The following is a 19,428-nucleotide window of genomic DNA, read 5'->3' as shown; positions in this document are numbered from 1 at the left end:
CTGTAAATAAATAGGACGTGGTCCATTTTTCTTTGAAAATTCTACACTCCTTATCTACTTTTCTCCGTTTGGATAACGACATTTTGGCTAATGAGGGTGTAGCGGAGAGGTAGAGACCAAGGTATTAACAACGTCGTAACAAGCAGCAGATGGCGCATTGATACCGTCTGCTGTTTTCAGTCTGTCTCAGTGATGCGGCTTGTCTTCTACTCTGATGGAAAGAGTGCACCCCTTAGCGGATAATCCATGAATTGCAGCGAATTAAAAATATTAATTCCATGTCTTTTATGCATTTTTTCCACTTTCAAATTATCCTGCGGGCCTGATCGAACCTCCTTGGGGGCCGGTTCCGGCCCGCGGGCCGTATGTTTGACACCCCTGCTCTAAATAATCACACACTCTATCCAATACATTTACATGTGTACTACATTTAGTGTGTATACTTTATACGTTTTCTTACATGAGCTTTATACATTAGGTGAAGAAGTCAAATCACGGGCAGGTATTTATGACATAAGCTACTGAAAGAATGTTGATGCTAGTGTTGAAGAGCCAGTCTCCCTTGAGCCGCATGATTGAAGTTGGGCCGAGTGCTGCACCTGTTGAGGCTGGTCTGAGGTTGTTGGGGCTGGGTCTTGTTCTGCCCATGTTGAGACTGGGCCTGGTTCTTCCCATGTTGAGACTGGGCCTGGTTCTTCCCATGTTGTGGGCTGGGGGTGTTGAAAATGGTCCAAATGCTGCTTTTGTTGAGGCTGGGCTGGGGGTTTTGAGGCTGGGCCTGGTACTACCACTGTTGAGGCAGGTCTGAGTTTTTGGAGGATGTCCAGGTGCTGCCCCTGTTTAGGCTGGGGCTGATGCTGGTGGCCCTGTTAGGCCCTGTGTGCTGGGGCCTCCCGCTCTCTTGCCCTGTAGGGTAAAATGAACCGTACACATAAATAGCAACACAAGAACATAGATGGCGAGAGTCAGCAGTACCTGAACATATAGAAGAGCATGTAGGCACTCCGGGCTCTGGTCCTCAGCACAGTGGCTTCATTGGACATTGACACCTGGCTGTCGTTACAGCAGAACCAGTTTCCACTGTGTCACGCCCTGGCCTTAGTATTCTTTGTTTTCTTGATTATTTTAGTTAGGTCAGGGTGTGACATGGGGAATGTTTATGTTTTGTTGGTGTTGGGTGTTTATATGGTAAAGGGGTTATGGGTTGTTGTATAGTATATGGGTTTGTGTGGAGTACAGGTGTCTAGTGTTTTCTATGTATGTTTAGTTGTCTAGGAGAGTCTATGGTGGCCTGAATGAGTTCCCAATTAGAGACAGCTGATTTCGGTTGTCTCTGATTGGGAGCCTTATTTAGGGTAGCCATAGGCTCTCATTGGTTGTGGGTAATTGTCTATGTAAGAACGTTTGTAGCCTGTTATGTTTGTGCACAACGTTTGTAGCTTCACGGTCGTTTTGTTATTTTGTTAGTTTGTAAAGTGTTTTTGTGTCGTGTTCATCTTCGTGTAGTTATAATAAAAGAAGATGGCTTACTTTCCAAAAGCTGCGTTTTGGTCCATCAATCCTCCACACGATCGTGACAGAGCGTGTGCGGGATGTGAGGTTACCTGAGTCAGCTCTCCATGCTCGTCCTGATGTGCGTGCTACCCGTCTGGAAAGGACAGTCCCACGAACCAGGCCTCCTGTACGCCTCCCTAGTCCTGCACCTCCTATATTAGCCCTATGTACTAACTCTCCTGTGACGGTCCCCAGCCCAGTACAACCAGTGCCTCCTCCACGCACTAGCCTTATGGTGCGTGTCTCCAGCCCTTTACCACCAGTGCCTAAATTACGCACCAAGCCTCCTGTGTATACCCAGAGTCCTGTGCGTCCTGTTGCTGCTCCCCGCATTAGCCCTGAGATGCGTGTCCCCAGTCCGGTACCACCAGTTCCGGCCCCACGCACTAGGCCTAATGTGCGTCCCCAGGGTCCAGTATGCCCTGTTCCTGCTCCCCGCATTAGCCCTGAGATGCGTGTCCCCAGTCCGGTACCACCAGTTCCGGCCCCACGCACTAGGCCTAATGTGCGTCCACAGGGTCCAGTATGCCCTGTTCCTGCTCCCCGCACTAGCCCTGAGATGCGTGTCCCCAGCCCGGTGCCACCAGTCCCGGCACCACGCACCAGGCCTACAGTGCGCCTCAGCCGGCAGGAGTCTGCCGTCTGCACAGCGATGACTGAACTGTCCGTCTCCCCAGCGCCATCTGAGCCATCCGTCTCCCCAGCGCCATCTGAGCCATCCGTCTCCCCAGCGCCATCTGAGCCATCCGTCTGCCATGAGCCTGCAAAGCCGCCCGTCTGCAATGAGCCTGCAAAGCCGCCCGTCTGCCATGAGCCTACTGAGCCGTCCGCCAGACAGGAGCCGCTAGAGCCGCCAGCCAGACAGGAGCCGCTAGAGCCGCCAGCCAGACAGGATCTGCCAGAGCCGCCAACCAGACAGGATCTGCCAGAGCCGCCAACCAGACAGGATCTGCCAGAGCCGCCAACCAGACAGGATCTGCCAGAGCCGCCAACCAGACAGGAGCAGCCAGATCAGTCAGCCAGCCATGAGCAGCCAGATCCGTCAGCTAGCCATGAGCAGCCAGATCCGTCAGCTAGCCATGAGCAGCCAGATCCGTCAGCTAGCCATGAGCAGCCAGATCCGTCAGCCAGCCATGAGCAGCCAGATCCGTCAGCTAGCCATGAGCAGCCAGATCCGTCAGCCAGCCATGAGCAGCCAGATCCGTCAGCTAGCCATGAGCAGCCAGATCCGTCAGCTAGCCATGAGCAGCCAGATCCGTCAGCTAGCCATGAGCAGCCAGATCCGTCAGCTAGCCATGAGCAGCCAGATCCGTCAGCTAGCCATGAGCAGCCAGATCCGTCAGCTAGCCATGAGCAGCCAGATCCGTCAGCCAGCCATGAGCAGCCAGATCCGTCAGCCAGCCATGAGCAGCCAGATCCGTCAGCCAGCCATGAGCAGCCAGATCCGTCAGCAAGCCATGAGCAGCCAGATCAGTTAGCCAGCCATGAGCAGCCAGATCTGTCAGCCAGCCATGGGCCGTCCCTCAGTCCGGAGCTGCAGTCCCTCAGTCCGGAGCTGCAGTCCCTCAGTCCGGAGCTGCAGTCCCTCAGTCCGGAGCTGCCCCTTACCCTGGAGCTGCCCCTTACCCTGGAGCTGCCCCTTACCCTGGTGCTGCCCCTTACCCTGGTGCTGCCCCTTACCCTGGTACTGCCCCTTACCCTGGTACTGCCCCTTACCCTGGTACTGCCCCTGATCCTGGTACTGCCCCTTACCCTGGTACTGGCCCTTAATCCGGAACTCCCCCTTAATGCAATGGGATTAATGTGGAGAGGGGTTATTTTGAAGAAACTAAGGAGGTGGTTAGGGACTGTGGTGAAGTGGGGACCACGACCAGAGCCGGAGCCGCCACCGTGGAGGGAAGCCCACCCAGACCTTCCCCTAGACTGTGTATGGTGCGCCCGGAGTTCGCGCCTCAAGGGGGGGGTTATGTCACGCCCTGGCCTTAGTATTCTTTGTTTTCTTGATTATTTTAGTTAGGTCAGGGTGTGACATGGGGAATGTTTATGTTTTGTTGGTGTTGGGTGTTTATATGGTAAAGGGGTTATGGGTTGTTGTATAGCACAGGTGTCAAACTCATTCCACGGAGGGCCGAGTGTCTGCGGGTTTTCGCTCCTCCCTTGTACTTGATTGATGAATTAACATCACTAATTAGTTAGGAACTCCCCACACCTGGTTGTCTAGGGCTTTATTGAAAGGAAAAACCAAAAACCCGCAGACACTAGGCCCTCCGTGGAATGAGTTTGACACCCCTGTTGTATAGTATATGGGTTTGTGTGGAGTACAGGTGTCTAGTGTTTTCTATGTATGTTTAGTTGTCTAGGAGAGTCTATGGTGGCCTGAATGAGTTCCCAATTAGAGACAGCTGATTTCGGTTGTCTCTGATTGGGAGCCTTATTTAGGGTAGCCATAGGCTCTCATTGGTTGTGGGTAATTGTCTATGTAAGAACGTTTGTAGCCTGTTATGTTTGTGCACAACGTTTGTAGCTTCACGGTCGTTTTGTTATTTTGTTAGTTTGTAAAGTGTTTTTGTGTCGTGTTCATCTTCGTGTAGTTATAATAAAAGAAGATGGCTTACTTTCCAAAAGCTGCGTTTTGGTCCATCAATCCTCCACACGATCGTGACACACTGGCATGCAAGATGTCACTAATGTAGTGCCCTGTGGAACAAGGAAGACAGACTAGAGGTCAAAGGTCAGGCTATTGTGGGTAATAGAGTGTGTTGTAACAGTTAAACAGTTCCTTTGTGAGGTATTTTATCTGTTATATGTGTCAAGTTTTGAAATCAGAGATAAACAAATACACGTGGCATATAATTAGGCATGTCTCTCCATTCTTTTGAATTAAATTGCGTAAACTCTAAACATATTGCAGTGCTTGTTGGGATGGCACTTCACTCTGAAGCCTGCAGACTTGCTCGCTTGGCCGAAGTGGCTATTGGAGGGTCTAATTATCCCCTACACCAGGGTTCCCCAAATGTCGGCCCGTGGGACAAATTTGTCCCACAATGTTTTCTGACCAAATAAAATGTAATTGTTAAAAGACTGTAAAAACACCAGCAAATCAGCTCCAAGTGATTTTCATTTTGGAAATCTGTTTCAAAGTATTCCCACGCACAATAAAGAGATATATGTGATTGTACACAAATGTAAGCAAGGTTTGAATTTAGTCAAATATTGTATCTGTTTGGGCTTCTTACGGTCAATTTGCAGTCTACAAATTAATAGTAATTTTGTTCCATACCGTTGCCCATCTGGCTAAGAAAAGAAATGGACACGAAGCTGAATCTAGTTGATGATCCCTGGCCTTTAAGATACTTGTGTATACGGCAGAGGCACACGTTAACGCGTAAATTAAGAGCCGAGGAGAAGGAAGTGACTTGGAATTCAGCTGATGTCATATGTATTGTGCATCTGCATGTGTGTGTTTTAAGGTATTTACTTACCGGAGTTTGCGGAGCCTCCCAAATGAGAGACTACGCCAGTCAGCTGGTAGTAACCATTCACTGACTGCACTGGCTGCTGCTTCTGTAAGAAAACACATGTGATCGTAGGATTCTCATTTCCTCTACAGTCCACCACAGTCTACATTCTACTACAGTACTAGTCTACTGCAGGAGGTCTACTACATTGTGTACTCCTCATAACTATCTCATTGTTCTGTCATAACTTATTTTTCACTGGTTTCACTCTCTATCTCTCTCTCTCTCTCTTCTCACCACTGAGGCTGTCAGCAGCACTTTTCCTGGTTCCTGGTCATTTGAATCTGAGGGGTCAAATATACATATCAAGAGCTGAGAAAACATGGTCACTTGTCTGAAATGCTCTGGACTAAAACAGCTCCCATACATCACTAAAGATGTCTGAGAAACATCACTAAAGATGTCTGAGAAACATCATTAAAGATGTCTGAGAAACATCACTAAAGATGTCTGAGAAACATTTTAAATTGCAGCTTCCAGCTTCTCTGTCAGCAGGACCGTTTTGGGAGTGGGTGGTTTGTGTGGTGTTGGAGCAAGAATAGTGTTACGGTGCCATGACTTACCTGTAAAGCAGAGGGTGCTGTCTTTGGCCTCTCCAGGAGGACTGGAGACTTGGCTGGCGAGGGCCTGGGGGATGGACCCCTGGATGCTGGGGGCCTGGTTGGTGAGTGCCTGTGGGCTGGCACTGTGCAGGTGTGGCACCATGTCCCCACAGAGGGTGGAGAGCCTCAACTCCGAAGGAAACAAAAGAGGAGCCTCCAGCTTCTCCAACCCCCCAGGTCCTCCAAACCTCTTCAGATGCAGAACCAGCACACTGCCCAGAGACAGAGAGGAAGAGAGATGAACAGACAGACAATGAAACTAGTCAACAAAATAACAGATGAGTGAAATGTGTTCAGTGGTGCTCATCCCTAAATCCTACAACCTGTTCAGGAAGGTAACTACTCCTAAAGGCTCAGGACACAATGACCACTTATTTCATGAAACATTGCTAGTCCTATGAGAGGTTATAAAGGGACAACTCACAGAGGCAGTGTGTGGAACTGCTCCACCTTTAAGGCGTGGAGACCTTTACAACCCTCACATGTGAATTCAACCTTTTCACCCTGGTTAGAAACAAAAGCATTACAAAATGAATGACACCACTACAATAATAAGAGTGTATTCTGAGGCAGTGGGCAGCTTGCCCTGGGTGTTAGTCTCTACATGCAGGGCTGAGCCCTAAGTGCTGACTTTGAAAGTGAGTGCTAGGCTGCTCAGCAAGGTGCGCTCAGGGCTGAAGTCCAATGAGAGGTGGTTGTAGTCCTCTCTGGTGGACGACTCGCGCCCACAGCTTCAGAAGCAGCACAAAGAGAAGGAAAATGCATCAAGTCTGTTTCTGTTTCAGGTCTCTACAATGTTTCTGTTATGCCATGTGTTTTGTAATATTATTTGTAGAAAGATCATGTTCTCAGTAGATACATTACAACCAATGGGATCTTTTACCTGGTACATGTGCGCACCGAAACAAGCTGGAACTCCAGCTGAGAAACAGGGCAGGAATAGTTCACCCCGAGTGTCTTCAGTATCATGCCCTCCTCCTTCAGCTGGCACAGCATGTTCACTAGTAACTCGTGTGCGTCCTATGATGAGGAAGAGAGAGAAACACACCAAGATAAAAGCAAATGATGAAGAGAAAATGAACCCTTGCAAAAAGAGCGCTCGTACACAAGAGAGTAGTGCCTCAGTTACCTGTTGCGTGTCCCCCAGATACTTCAAATCGTATCCCGACAAGGAGTACTTGACCTTCCACATGAGGTCTGCTTTTGAGGCCTGGTTTGCCACACTGTCAGGTAGACTCAAACGGTGCACATCAGACAGACACCTGTAGGGGAGACAGAGAGTAAATGAGCAGCTGACTGGATGGTGTCAACCTACTGGCTTACGCCTGAAGAGGCAGATGAGTATATACAAATATGTTTTATCTAGCGGCACCCCATCATTAGAAATGATTCATTCGAGTCAATTCAATTTCACCTTTGAGGACGGACAATGAAGCCAAACAACAAAAATGTGTTGTTTATTCTCCTAAGATATTTGGTTTGGATACTGCTCTCAAATCCAGAGCATTTTAAAAAACGACAAAATTTCCTACGGTAAGGTGGAACGTTCAGTCAATGAGCATTATGGGTCATGTAGTCATTCTACACTTTCCAAATTGGCCTACAAATGCCTACATCATAATCATTGTGTCATTGTTGTTCCTCTTGGTTATGAAGATTCCCGAAAACAAACAAAAACTGAATACAAAAAAAAATACAATACACAGCAAAATATGAAGTGGTTAAGTTTAGGAAAAGGGTTAGGATTAGTGAAAATGCTCTCCTAACCTGCTACGACAATCACTTTCTATAGAAGTGGCGTGAAAAGAGTGTCCCTTCTTTAATTTATGACCACAAATAATGGGTGTGTGGGGTGAGTGTCTGCTTTTGAGCCTTCCTTACCTGAGCAGGTTGGAGAAGGGGGAGGAGCTCCAGAGTTGTTCCTGGTGCAGGATTTCCTTTGAGAAGGACGGCAGGACCAGGAGGCACTGCAGGGTGGCGTTAAGGAAGCAAGTGTTGCCAATGTTAGGCAACCTGTGAAGAAGAAGCAGCCATCAGTACACACATAGAGATGAATCATAAACCTTCATATCTCTATAAAGTGGTGATAATGGCAGCCATCTTGGTCAGAGATAAATGATATTTAACACAAAGAAGTGGATGTCCTTTAAACCAAGGTTGACATAATTCATGGGTTTAAAAATATCTAATAAAACAAACATGCTCGATAGTTAGCCCTATCCCCATAGTATATCAGACACTGATCTCTAAACAACAAATAATTTATATTCAATGTATTTGCAGTGTGTTGTGGTTTACCCAAGAAGTTCCATGTTGACCAGTGCCCCCCGTTCTCCTCTGGCCCCCTGGGTCTCTTCTGGCCCTCTGGTGGCTGAGCTGGCCCTGGGAAGAGTCATGCTGCTGGTGGCTGAACTGGCCCTGGGAAGAGTCATGCTTCTGGTGGCTGAACTGGACCTGGAAAGAGTCATGCTTCTGGTGGCTGAGCTGGTCCTGGGAAGAGTCATGCTTCTGGTGGCTGAGCTGGTCCTGGGAAGAGTCATGCTTCTGGTGGCTGAACTGGCCCTGGGAAGAGTCATGCTTCTGGTGGCTGAGACTGGCCTCTGGGGTCTTGGACTAGAGTGTTCCTGAAGAGACAGAGGTCTGGAGGAAGGAGAGAAACAGGTCTCAAGCCTCCAACACAGAGATAGTATCACTCTCCACAGTCTCTCTATTAAATACTATACTGTACTATAAACACAGTCTGAGTAGTTATGTATGTACTGCTGTCCATATAAATGCAGTGTACCAAGTAGACCAGGGCAATAGGTTAGTACTCTCTTTATCCACTAGATGTGGATAGAAGAGCCTAAAACTACAGTTTGAGGAAAATAACTTTCTGGGACTGTGTTTATCAAGTGTCTCAGAGTAGGAGTCTGATCTAGGATCAGTTTTGCCTTTTAGATCATAATAAATCAGATTATTACGGACAGAGAGGACCTGATCCTAGATTAGCACTCATACTCTGATAAACACTGGCCCTGGTCTTGTAGCACTAAACCCAACTCTCCAAAGAGACTCTAGGATGGCACTGTACTTTATGTTTGAATTACCTGACTGTTGTGACCTCCTGGCTGGTGTCTCCATGACAGTCCAGAGGGTTGGTAGGAGAGGGAGAACTAGGATGGGACACCACTGGAGAGGATTTCACTGGGGAAGGGTGTTTGGCAGGTGACCGGGGTACAGAGGGCTGTTTAGCAGGAGGGCAAGGCTGAGAGGAACATTTAACAGGAGAGGGAGGTGGATGGAGGGAGGAGAGTTGGTCAGAGGGTGAGGGGTCAGAGGTGGCGAAGCCATTCTGTTCAGAACGGTCAGATGGAATTGGAGAGGGGGATGAAGTGCCACTCTCCTTCTTCTTTCTTGTCTTCTGCTCCACATCAACTGAATTTGCTTTCTGACGTTTTTTCTGTTGACAAGAAGATGTGATAGTGCTAAATACTTTTTTCCTTGATCCCCAGCCAATGGAAGAGGGGGGTCATCAGAATAGGAAGAGGTAGGCCTAAATTAGAGGAACTTAGCTATCTATCCTAAACCTCAAATAACACAGTATAGACAGGTTACATTGAGTGACATTTGCAAAAGCCAAACTTCATGTACATTTCATTTCAATACTACTCCAGAATATTTGTAGTTGTAAATCAATTAAATGACCTGATTTCATACCTTTTTGCACCAGCAGAAACAAGCCATGTCGATAACCGATGAAGACTGATACATTTCCTCATTAACCCATTGTTCAAATTGGCTTTAAGACCATTGTGATGTCATCGGTCATGTATGACGCCACCATCTGGCAACCCAATCTATAATATTTTAAAATCTATTGTTCAATGAACAAATATGTTTTATTGAAGAGCAAAGTTATGCAGTATACATACAATATTGTAGATAATATGTTCCATAGTTTTCTTGTTTATTTTTTTTACATTCATTTTTTGTGTGTTGTTTCAGTGAATGTACGACCACAATAAAGGCATTTTAAGTGCCTTCATCTTCCTTGTTTTTTGACAGCTTCCATGTTGTTTGTGGATTGGTCATCGGTTTATTTAAATGCTCAATGCTTTTTCTATCCACCAGCAGATGGACAAAGGGTTGGTTAAAAGAATGTGAACAGGTGATAGAGATTTAGCCTAAACCTCAAACAACAATCCAGATTGGTTAGGGACAGTTTTCCTTATTCAATCTTGCCCTGAGGGCAGCTCTGCCTCAAGGACATAATGAATGTGATTGGTTCAATTAAAGGTCAATGGTCAGTGGGCAGAGCTTACAGTGCGAGTTAAATACACTTACTAGGTGATAGGTTGGTGGTGAATGGAAGCCATAACACAAGGTTCCTGGCTTGAATTTTGTTTTCTATCCTCACTCCAACCCCGAAACAATTCTTCTTACCTAAACTTAACCCAACCCTAGCTAGAGTCCCAGATCTGTTTAGTGCCATCTTACCAACTCCTACAGTGGTTCTTCCTTAAAAACCTCTCTGGGATAGCGGGACGGTAGCGTCCCACCTAGCCAATAGCCAGGGAAAATGTAGAGCGCCGAATTAAAAAAATATATTTAAAATCAAACTTTCATTAAATCACACATATAAGATACCAAATTAAAGCTACACTCGTTGTGAATCCAGCCAACATGTCAGATTTCAAAAAGGCTTTTCGGCGAAAGCATACGATGCTATTATATGATGATAGCACAATGTCAACGAAGAGAGTGTAGCATATTTCAACCATGCCGGCGCTACTCAAAACGCAGATATAAAATATAAAACGTGCATTACCTTTGACGAGATTCTTTTGTTGGCACTCCAATATGTCCCATAAACATCACAAATGGTCCTTTTGTTCGATTAATTCCGTCCATATATATACAAATTGTCCATTTATTTGGCGCCTTCGATCCAGAAAACAACAGCTTCCAATTTGCCAAAGTCACTACAAAATATCTCAAAAATTACCTCTAAACTTTGCCAAAACATTTCAAAGTACTTTTGTAATACAACTTAAGGTATTTGTAAACGTTAATAATCGATCAAATTGAAGATGGGTCTATCTGTTTTCAATACAGGAGATCAACAAACAAACGCTAGATTTTTTAGTCTTGAGCAACTCTCAAACAGTACACATGACGTTACTCTACTTCCTGATGGCCTTCTTCTTCATTGCACAAATTAATAACCTCAACCTATTTCCTAAGACTGGTGAAATCCAGTGGAAGCAGTAGGACCTGAGATCACAGTGATTAGAAATCTGGCTTTCCAATGAAACCTCATTGAACAGACAGTAACTTATTTTTTATTTTTTTAATGGTTATTCCTCTGGGTTTTGCCTGCTACATAAGTTCTGTTATACTTACAAATATGATTCAAACAGTTTTTAATATGCATATCTTATATTCTGGCGATGAATAGAAGGAAGTTGAAATTGGGCACGCTATTTTTCCCAAAGTGAAAACTCTGCCCCCTATCCTAGAGAAGAAAGAAAAGTTGCATCATACTGCAGCACAACTTGCAGGCTGCCGCAGAATTCTATGACACGTTATTTAAGTGTCAGACATTGTTGTCATTAACACTAGTTAGAGCTAGTTTGACCACCAAAGGGCGTCTTTGAGAAGCGTTTGACCGTTTTTAATATTAAACTAATGGTTGGATAACAAATCGGCTCTCGGAACTCATTATCACGCGTTACTGTGTGTGTTTTGATCCACTCGCTCGCTCCCTCGCTCCCTCGCTCCCTCACTCTCTCCCTCACTCGCTCCCTCGCTCCCTCGCTCCCTCTCTCCCTCGCTCCCTCGCTCCCTCTCTCCCTCACTCACTCACTCACTCACTCACTCCCTCACTCACTCACTCACTCACTCCCTCACTCCCTCACTCCCTCACTCCCTCACTCACTCACTCACTCACTCACTCCCTCACTCCCTCCCTCACTCCCTCACTCCCTCACTCCCTCACTCACTCACTCCCTCACTCCCTCACTCCCTCACTCCCTCACTCCCTCACTCCCTCACTCCCTCACTCACTCACTCACTCACTCACTCACTCACTCACTCACTCACTGTCTTGACCTCTGAATGCTCGGCTATGGAAAGCCAACTGACATTTACTCCTAAGGTGTTTACCGGTTGCACCCTCTATAACCACTCTTTATATTTACAGTAGTAATGGACAGCTGGAGGCATTTTATTTTTCACAAGCTAGCAGGCTGTGAATTCTGCCAACAAGCCGACCTAACTAAGAAATACATTGCATTGGTTGCCATGGTGAATAATCCAATAATAATTGGTTGGACACATGAAAGGAAACATCAAAGAGTTTACCGGAATCTCTAAATGAAAATACTTGCAGATCAATGCAGATCAACAAATTACAGTAGTAGATCTAATTACATTTAGAGGATTCTAAATTAATATCTAATTAGCTTTTATACAATTATGATGCAGGGCTAATATTAAATTAATATATTTGTAGGGGTTGGGAAAATCTGGTTTTAGAGTACTTAAGCATTGAATACATTGCAAGTTTGCCCATTTTTGCCTTTAGGCTGCACTTTACAATAGGACTCATCTCTGACTGACTGCAACATCTACAGTGGTACAATATAAATATATTTTTGAATTACTTTTTAAAAATGTATATGTTTATTAACTTCTACTTGGTCACAATCCCGGATCCGGGAGCACCCCCATCAGTAAAAAAGCTGACTAGCATAGCCTAGCATAGCGTCACAAGTAAATACTAGCATCTACATATCATAAAATCACAAGTCGTAGTCTTGCTTGTCTCAGAGCAGCACAAAATGGTGCTGAAATAGTTGACCATACGCAGGTCGGCTTTTGCTTCAAGTCCCATTGTAACAATTGGATGGCTTCGGAAGTTTCAGTAAGCAACAGTTTGTTGCCTTCATTAACCTACTTTATTGTTAAAATAACTCCAGCACAGAGAAGAGAAAGGAGCCTTAAATAATTAAACATTAAAGTGATATAATTCACAAATCCATTTGACTGTATTTAATATTGGCCATCAACCAAAAACACACCGTGTTAGAACATGTTATTGAAATCCATACTTTTTTTTACTACTTCAAAATGCATATGTTTATTAGGCTACTGTGCAGTCTGACAATGAACATAGCCTACAGTACATAGTAAACATGGCAAAGATGCCTAATTCCTTTCATAAGGGAGAGCAGGCCATGTCCAGACTTTCTCGGTGACCTCAAGTCCTCATTAACTCTGTCTTTATTGCTTTTTGGGGTTGCATCAGTCATGGACAGAAACTTCTGAGACACAGTATTAATGATGAACACCTGGAGGTTCACTGGTCAGCCACATTTGCCTCGGGATCCATCCCGGTTGGGGTGGCAGGTAGCCTAGTGGTTAGAGCATTGGGCCAGTAACCGGAAGGTTGTTGAATCAAATCCCTGAGCTGACAAGGTAAAAATCTGTTGTTCTGCCCCTGAACAAGGCAGTTAACCCACTGTTCCTAGACCGTCATTGTAAATAAGAATTTGTTGTTTTTCTTTTATATTGACGACGCCATTGTCCAGTTGAAAAATTATTGATTATTGAGGCTATAAACAACCTGAGGATTGATTATAAACATTGTTTGACATGTTACTACGAACTTTACGGATACTATTTGGAATTTTCATCTGCCTCTTGTGACAGCATTTTAGCCATTGGATTACTGAACATAACGCTCCAACAAAATGGAGGTTAGTGGATATAAAGAGGGACTTTATCGAACAAAACGAAAATGTATTGTGTAACTGGGAGTCTTGTGAGTGCAACCATACGAAGATCATCAAAGGTAAGTGATTCATTTTATTGCTATTTCTGACTTTTGTGACTAATCTACTTGGCTGCTAACTTTTTGTAATGTTTTGTGTGCTGAGCGCTGTCCTCAGATAATCGCATGGTTTGCTTTCGCCGTAAAGCCTTTTTGAAATCTGACACGGCGGCTGGATTAACAACAAGTGAAGCTTTATTTTGATGTATTGCACTTGTGATTTCATGAAAGTTAAATATTTATAGTAATTTAATATGAATTTGGCGCTCTGCAATTTGACCGGAAGTTGTCGAGGTGGGACGCTAGAAGATTTAAACATATATTTACGTATCTTTCTCAACAACATCGATTTCTCTACTTCCTCAACAAGAGAGTCTGGATTGATCTGACTGACTCTGTTACTGAGGGGACCTGGAGATGGGTGGACAGCACCCCACTGACCACCCCAAGGTAATACACTACTGCTCTAATAACACTGACCATCACAAGGTAATATACTACTGCTCTAATAACACTGACCACCCCAAGGTAATACACTACTGCTCTAATAACACTGACCATCACAAGGTAATACACTACTGCCCTAAAAACACTGACCACCACAAGGTAATACACTACTGCTCTAATAACACTGACCACCCCAAGGTAATATACTACTGCTCTAATAACACTGACCACCCCAAGGTAATACACTACTGCTCTAATAACACTCTAATAATAAATAATGATCTGTGTTGTTCGTACTCTAGGTCTTCCATACTCAACTGGTGGACAAACACTGACCACAGAGTAATGGATGATAACTACTCTGACAATAAGGCTCCAATGTTCAGTTCAGGTTAAAGTTTTTTACAGGTTATTGTCATTGATGGTGGCATGTCTAGACATTAAGCTGAAAAATGTCTGCACATTATTTAGGATGGTGATGTTCAAACCATGATATCTGACTGTTGTTAACTCTGTAGGTACTGGTATTAACCATGATATCTGACTGTCGTTAACCCTGTAGGTACTGGTATTAACCATGATATCTGACTGTTTTTAACCCTGTAGGTACTGGTATTAACCATGATATCTGACTGTTTTTAACCCTGTAAGTACTGGTCTCCACATCAGCCTGATAATGGTGGTGGCAAACCAAAAGAATATGGTGAGGACTGTGTTCAGATACATAAAGATCAGAGTCCACTGGACGCATGGAATGACTTGTCATGTGACAGGAAACTGAACTGGATTTGTGAGAAAGTGGTTTAACATTCCTATGGCAACATACTGTAACACATACAGCAGCCTTCAATGTACACAACTTCCTCCTTCATTCTCTCGCTCTGTCTTTCTCTTTCACACACACACACATGCACATACACAAACGCATACATATATTGTTGTATTTGTTTGTAGAATCATTTTAATAAAGTCCTAATTATTTGTGTTTTGTAACTTCCTGTGTACCAGTAGTTATGTTTCAAACTTCATCAGGTTCAACATGAAGTTAGTATATTTGACTTTTCCATACACATAATTTCTAATTCAAATATATTCAACAGATATTTACATGCTCCAATTTAGGTCTGGTGCAAACATTCTCAACAGTCCAAACCACCATTACATACACTGTATAGGAGTTGACTGTACCACCAATCAATGAGTATTGTAGAGATATCAAAGGATGTTAATTAATCATCTTTGACAGTCAGTCTTTGTTGTCAAGTTACATATAAGCACTATTTCACTGCTCCCCTATATGGTCCCAAACGAGGGAGGGGATGTGGATATTTTCAGTTGTTCAACCAGCTGTCACTCAAACTAATCAACCAATCAGGTTCATCCTCACTGGTTAAGCATACCCACCCTCAATATCCACATGGTGCAATCTTGTGGTGTAAAATCTATTGTATGGACATTATAATGACCCATGTTTGTAGTCCTGGACCTCCTGAACATGTTGATTTATATTTGGGAGTAAACAGAGGGTCCAAATCAGCAGAAAGTTGAAAGGAAGGAGGAGTTCTGGAAACTCCCTGAATTATCTTGGGGCTGTTACATGTGATATTTAATATGTGTTAACAACTAGCCTTTGTTCTCCACTTCCCCCCTATGATCTATATCTTCCTGGTATGATAGTGTCCTGTCCATCATCACAAATAGCAAGTCCCGTTCCCTGGACAGGAGGACTGTGTTGAGATATACTCTGGACAAGATGACCATGTAGAGACATGGAATGATGACAATTGTCACAAATATCATAACTGGATCTGTGAGAAAGCGGTGTAACAATAACCTACTGTAACAATCTCTCTCTCTCCCTCTCACTCTCTCATAGTTATTATGTTGATGGTTGGATAGGAAGCATGACTTAACCCAGGGCTGCCCAACCCTCTGCTAGGAGATCTACCATCATGTGGGTTTTCAGTCCAACCCTAATTTAGCATATCTGATTCAGCTAGTTAAGGTCTTGTTGAGCAGCTAATTAGTAGAATCAGGTGTGATAAAGTAGCGTTGGACTGAAAACCCACATGATGGTAGATCTCCTAGCAGAGGGTTGGGCAGCCCTGGGTTAAGTCATGCTTCCTAGAAGAAAAAGAAACGCACACCTATGTAGGCGAGGTGCTGGCTAGCGGAGTGGAACACTTGAAAATAAAGGAGAGCCGCGACTCTCTAGGAGCTCAGATGCAAACATTTAAATACCAACGTTTCAACAGCCAAGCTGTCTTCATCAGGGTATTAAGTGATGCTTCCACCTAGTGGTTAAAGTGAGAGATGAACTCACCATAGAGGTGAAATTGTGGTATTACAGACTTACAGGTTCTACAGTCTCAAAACACATTGGAGAGTACAATCCTAGGGGAGGGACCTTGGACCTTCTCCCCTAATAGGGTTGAAAGGATGAGAGGAGATAGAGCTTTAGTGTCAGAGAGAGACAGAGGAGGAAGAAGAACATTAAGAGAATGAGGAAGACAAATGATTGTTGTGTTTAGATTTAGAGGAGAGTATGTAGACATACTGTAGTCTGGAAAATGTTTCTTCCTTATTTTCATTAGAAACATGTCATGTGATTTGCCATAGACTTATGCTTAGTAAAAAAAAAGTGGGACCAATTATGAACCTATACTTATCACTTTAATAATAAAAATAACAAAGTCACAGATGAATAAATAAAATAACAAAGTTCTTTAACAAGGTCTACCAGCTTCCGGTTTGAATGTGATTGGATACTTAAAACAGTGTGACCTGGACACACAGAGGGCAGAACAGTGCTGAGATGGCACACACGCACGCACACACACACACACACACGCACGCACGCACGCACGCACGCACGCACGCACACACACACGCACGCACGCACGCACGCACGCACGCACGCACGCACGCACGCACGCACGCACACACACACACACACACACACACACACACACACACACACACACACACACACACACACACACACACACACACTCAATGTAGGCTACCCCTCTGCCTATTAGCTTATTTACATATTCAAACCTGTCTTAAAATTCAACATCGCCCATTTAATTAAGACATAAGCTTTTTACCTGACTGGCTTTTCAAAGACAGCTTGAAGTGTGGCCTACACGTTTTGTGCTCGTATACCTATACTAATGTAAATGGGCTAATAACTCGTCAACTAGCAAAGAATATCAACAAATGTGCACACGAGCTGCTCTGATCTGAACTGATGTGAAAAGCGGGTTCACTCGCGGGTGATTGAAAGGCCAGTCTTGGGCAACCCCTGACAATAAAATTCTACTCTGTTGTGTTCTGGCTTTGCCTACAACCAAATCACAGACTCAATCTTGGGAAATTTGTTTTGGTTTGTTGCATTGAAAAGGGGCTGATATAATATAGATTGGATCACAGAGAAAACATTGATCTATATAGTGCAAACTACTGAGGTTGAACTCAGTGAAGTTCAATCTCTTCCACCTCTGTGTAGCATGGCGTTTCATCTGCGCAGCTTCCTGGAGGAAGTGTGCGGCCAATCAAGCGTGCAGTTTAGAGGGAACATTGCTGTCCACTAGACTCTGTTTTTTTATGGTTCAAGGTCACGGTAATAGAAGGAAGCTGAGCTTGTAGAAAACAGCCAGTAGGGGGAGACAAACACTTATAAAAGTAGGTATTATACCCAACATGAGGGACTTTTCTGACCTGCATCACATTGACATACAGATGATAGACCAAACCCAAAACTGACCCTTACCTTAACCCTAACCTACACCTAATTTGAACTAACTCAGAAACTGAACAGATGATGAATGTGTGATTAAATAAAATAATGTTATTGAAGTTTAAAATGAAGTTATGAAGTTTAAAATGAAGCCTTTTTGTTTATATATGTTGTGGAAGGACCACCATAGGGTAGGCTGGCCTCACGGATAGTAGCCCAACAAGGCATGTGAGACAAGGTAACCAGAGGCAATTAATCACAGCTGACGATACAAATTACATATTCTCTTTCCCCTATAAGAGAGTGGGTGGAACCAGCATATCTTCTCTGGAAGATGGCTACCAAGAGAGGGGAGCTATCCAAGAAGATCCATTAAGACGGTGACAAATCTGTGATTGTCGTTATAGTTTAAAGATAATCGTCTGGTGTTACTGTTTCAGCTAAAGAAGATGTATGTTGTTCCTTGGGAGATTCTCATTGATTGTGTTGGAGTGTTTATATTGTCAGAAATCTCTCAATAGAGAAATGTGTTCAATCCAGAAAACCTACTCCTGACTCGTTTATTCCACCTTTCTGCTTTAGAGTGACACCAAATTACTTGGTCCGCTCCCAATGTCCTGTTGTACTTGTGGTGACCTTATATCCATGGATGAAAAGTGGTCTGTGTTTTCAGAACAGATACAGTACATAAGACCTACATAGAATGTGAATAATGACATGAAGGGTACATCTCAAATGGCACCATGTTCCCTGTATAGTGCACTACTTTTGATCAGGGTCCATCACTATGTAGGAAATAGGGTTCCATTTGGGACAGAGTAAGTTTAGGGAAGTTATTGTTGGAACATCTACTGTATTGTAAAATCAATTGATTTCAGCATGTGTTGCTGTGCCAACTCATATTTAGCCATACCACTGACTTCCTTTAACAGCTTCCTGTATGTCTGTCTGTCAGTGGTTGGTGGTTATTAGCAGACCTGGGCCAAGTATTCATTAGGGCAAACCATAGTAAAATGTTTTACAACGGCACAACAAAACACATTCTTATTGGACAGGTACAGTTAGTCCCTCCCTGTTTCAGTTTGCTTTCTTCCATTTGGTGCCTAATGAATATGACCCAAATACTGTAGGTGTGCTTGGTTGAGCTTGCCTGGCTTAATAGAAGCAATAGAATGGCCCCAAACGCTCAAAGTATGACAGATTTCTAATAATATTTAAACAAAGGGTATTAGTTTTTAAAGCATCCAGAGACATTAAGATGTATACATCCAATATGTTAATCAGTGATATAGTAGTAAGAGACCATATGAGGGTGTGTGTCTGGTGTATGTATTTGTATTTGCATTTATTATGGGTCCTCATTAGTTCCTGAGAGAATGTAGGAGAGGATTGTGGTATGTTATCGTGTGTGTGTGTATGCATGTGTCTGTGCCTATGTTTGTGTTGCTTCACAGTATGCGGATGGAATTTACCCCAGAAGACCAGGAAGTTAAAAAAAGGTGGAAAGTAGGTGTCCCAACTATAACCAGCCATGACATGTTTCTGTTCCACAAATCCTCATCTATAACAGGGTCACAAGCAGTCAGCTTTGGACTCAGACTGTCACGCCCTGATTTCTTTCACCTGTCCATGTGCTTGTCACCACCCCCCTCCAGGTGTCACTCATCTTTCCCATTATCCCCTGGGTACTTATACCTGTGTTCTCTGTTTGTCTGTTGCCAGTTTGTCTTGTTTGTCAAGTCAATCAGC

At 44.0% G+C, this 19,428-nt stretch overlaps 1 protein-coding gene across 1 annotated transcript; it reads right to left on the bottom strand.

The window, feature by feature from the left end:
* Positions 1-5,498: 5,498 nt before the first annotated feature.
* On the bottom strand, positions 5,499-10,824 carry LOC129855979 (ubiquitin carboxyl-terminal hydrolase 37-like). The gene is made up of 9 exons (XM_055924112.1): positions 10,485-10,824; positions 8,764-9,116; positions 7,973-8,314; positions 7,556-7,687; positions 6,804-6,936; positions 6,558-6,694; positions 6,306-6,405; positions 6,099-6,178; positions 5,499-5,886 (listed from the first exon to the last, which is right to left on the bottom strand). Exons 3-9 carry the CDS (start codon positions 8,248-8,250, stop codon positions 5,535-5,537), a joined length of 1,212 nt encoding a protein of 403 aa, XP_055780087.1. The 5' UTR covers positions 8,251-8,314; positions 8,764-9,116; positions 10,485-10,824; the 3' UTR covers positions 5,499-5,534.
* Between the last annotated feature and the right edge of the window lie 8,604 nt (positions 10,825-19,428).

The sequence above is a fragment of the Salvelinus fontinalis genome, chromosome 5 (genome assembly GCF_029448725.1).
Source record: "Salvelinus fontinalis isolate EN_2023a chromosome 5, ASM2944872v1, whole genome shotgun sequence".
NCBI classification, from domain to species: domain Eukaryota; kingdom Metazoa; phylum Chordata; class Actinopteri; order Salmoniformes; family Salmonidae; genus Salvelinus; species Salvelinus fontinalis.
This window is presented reverse-complemented; position numbering and strand designations above follow the sequence as displayed.

Bases quoted from the DNA above. Each gene is read 5' to 3' on its own strand.
- LOC129855979 (XM_055924112.1), bottom strand. From the start codon at position 8,250: ATGACTCTTCCCAGGGCCAGTTCAGCCACCAGAAGCATGACTCTTCCC. The intron at 6,406-6,557 runs GTAAAAGATCCC...CTGCTTCTGAAG, and splicing joins TCGGTGCGCACATGTACCAG to CTGTGGGCGCGAGTCGTCCA. The intron at 5,887-6,098 runs GTGAGTTGTCCC...GTCTCTGGGCAG, and splicing joins CAGTTCCACACACTGCCTCT to TGTGCTGGTTCTGCATCTGA.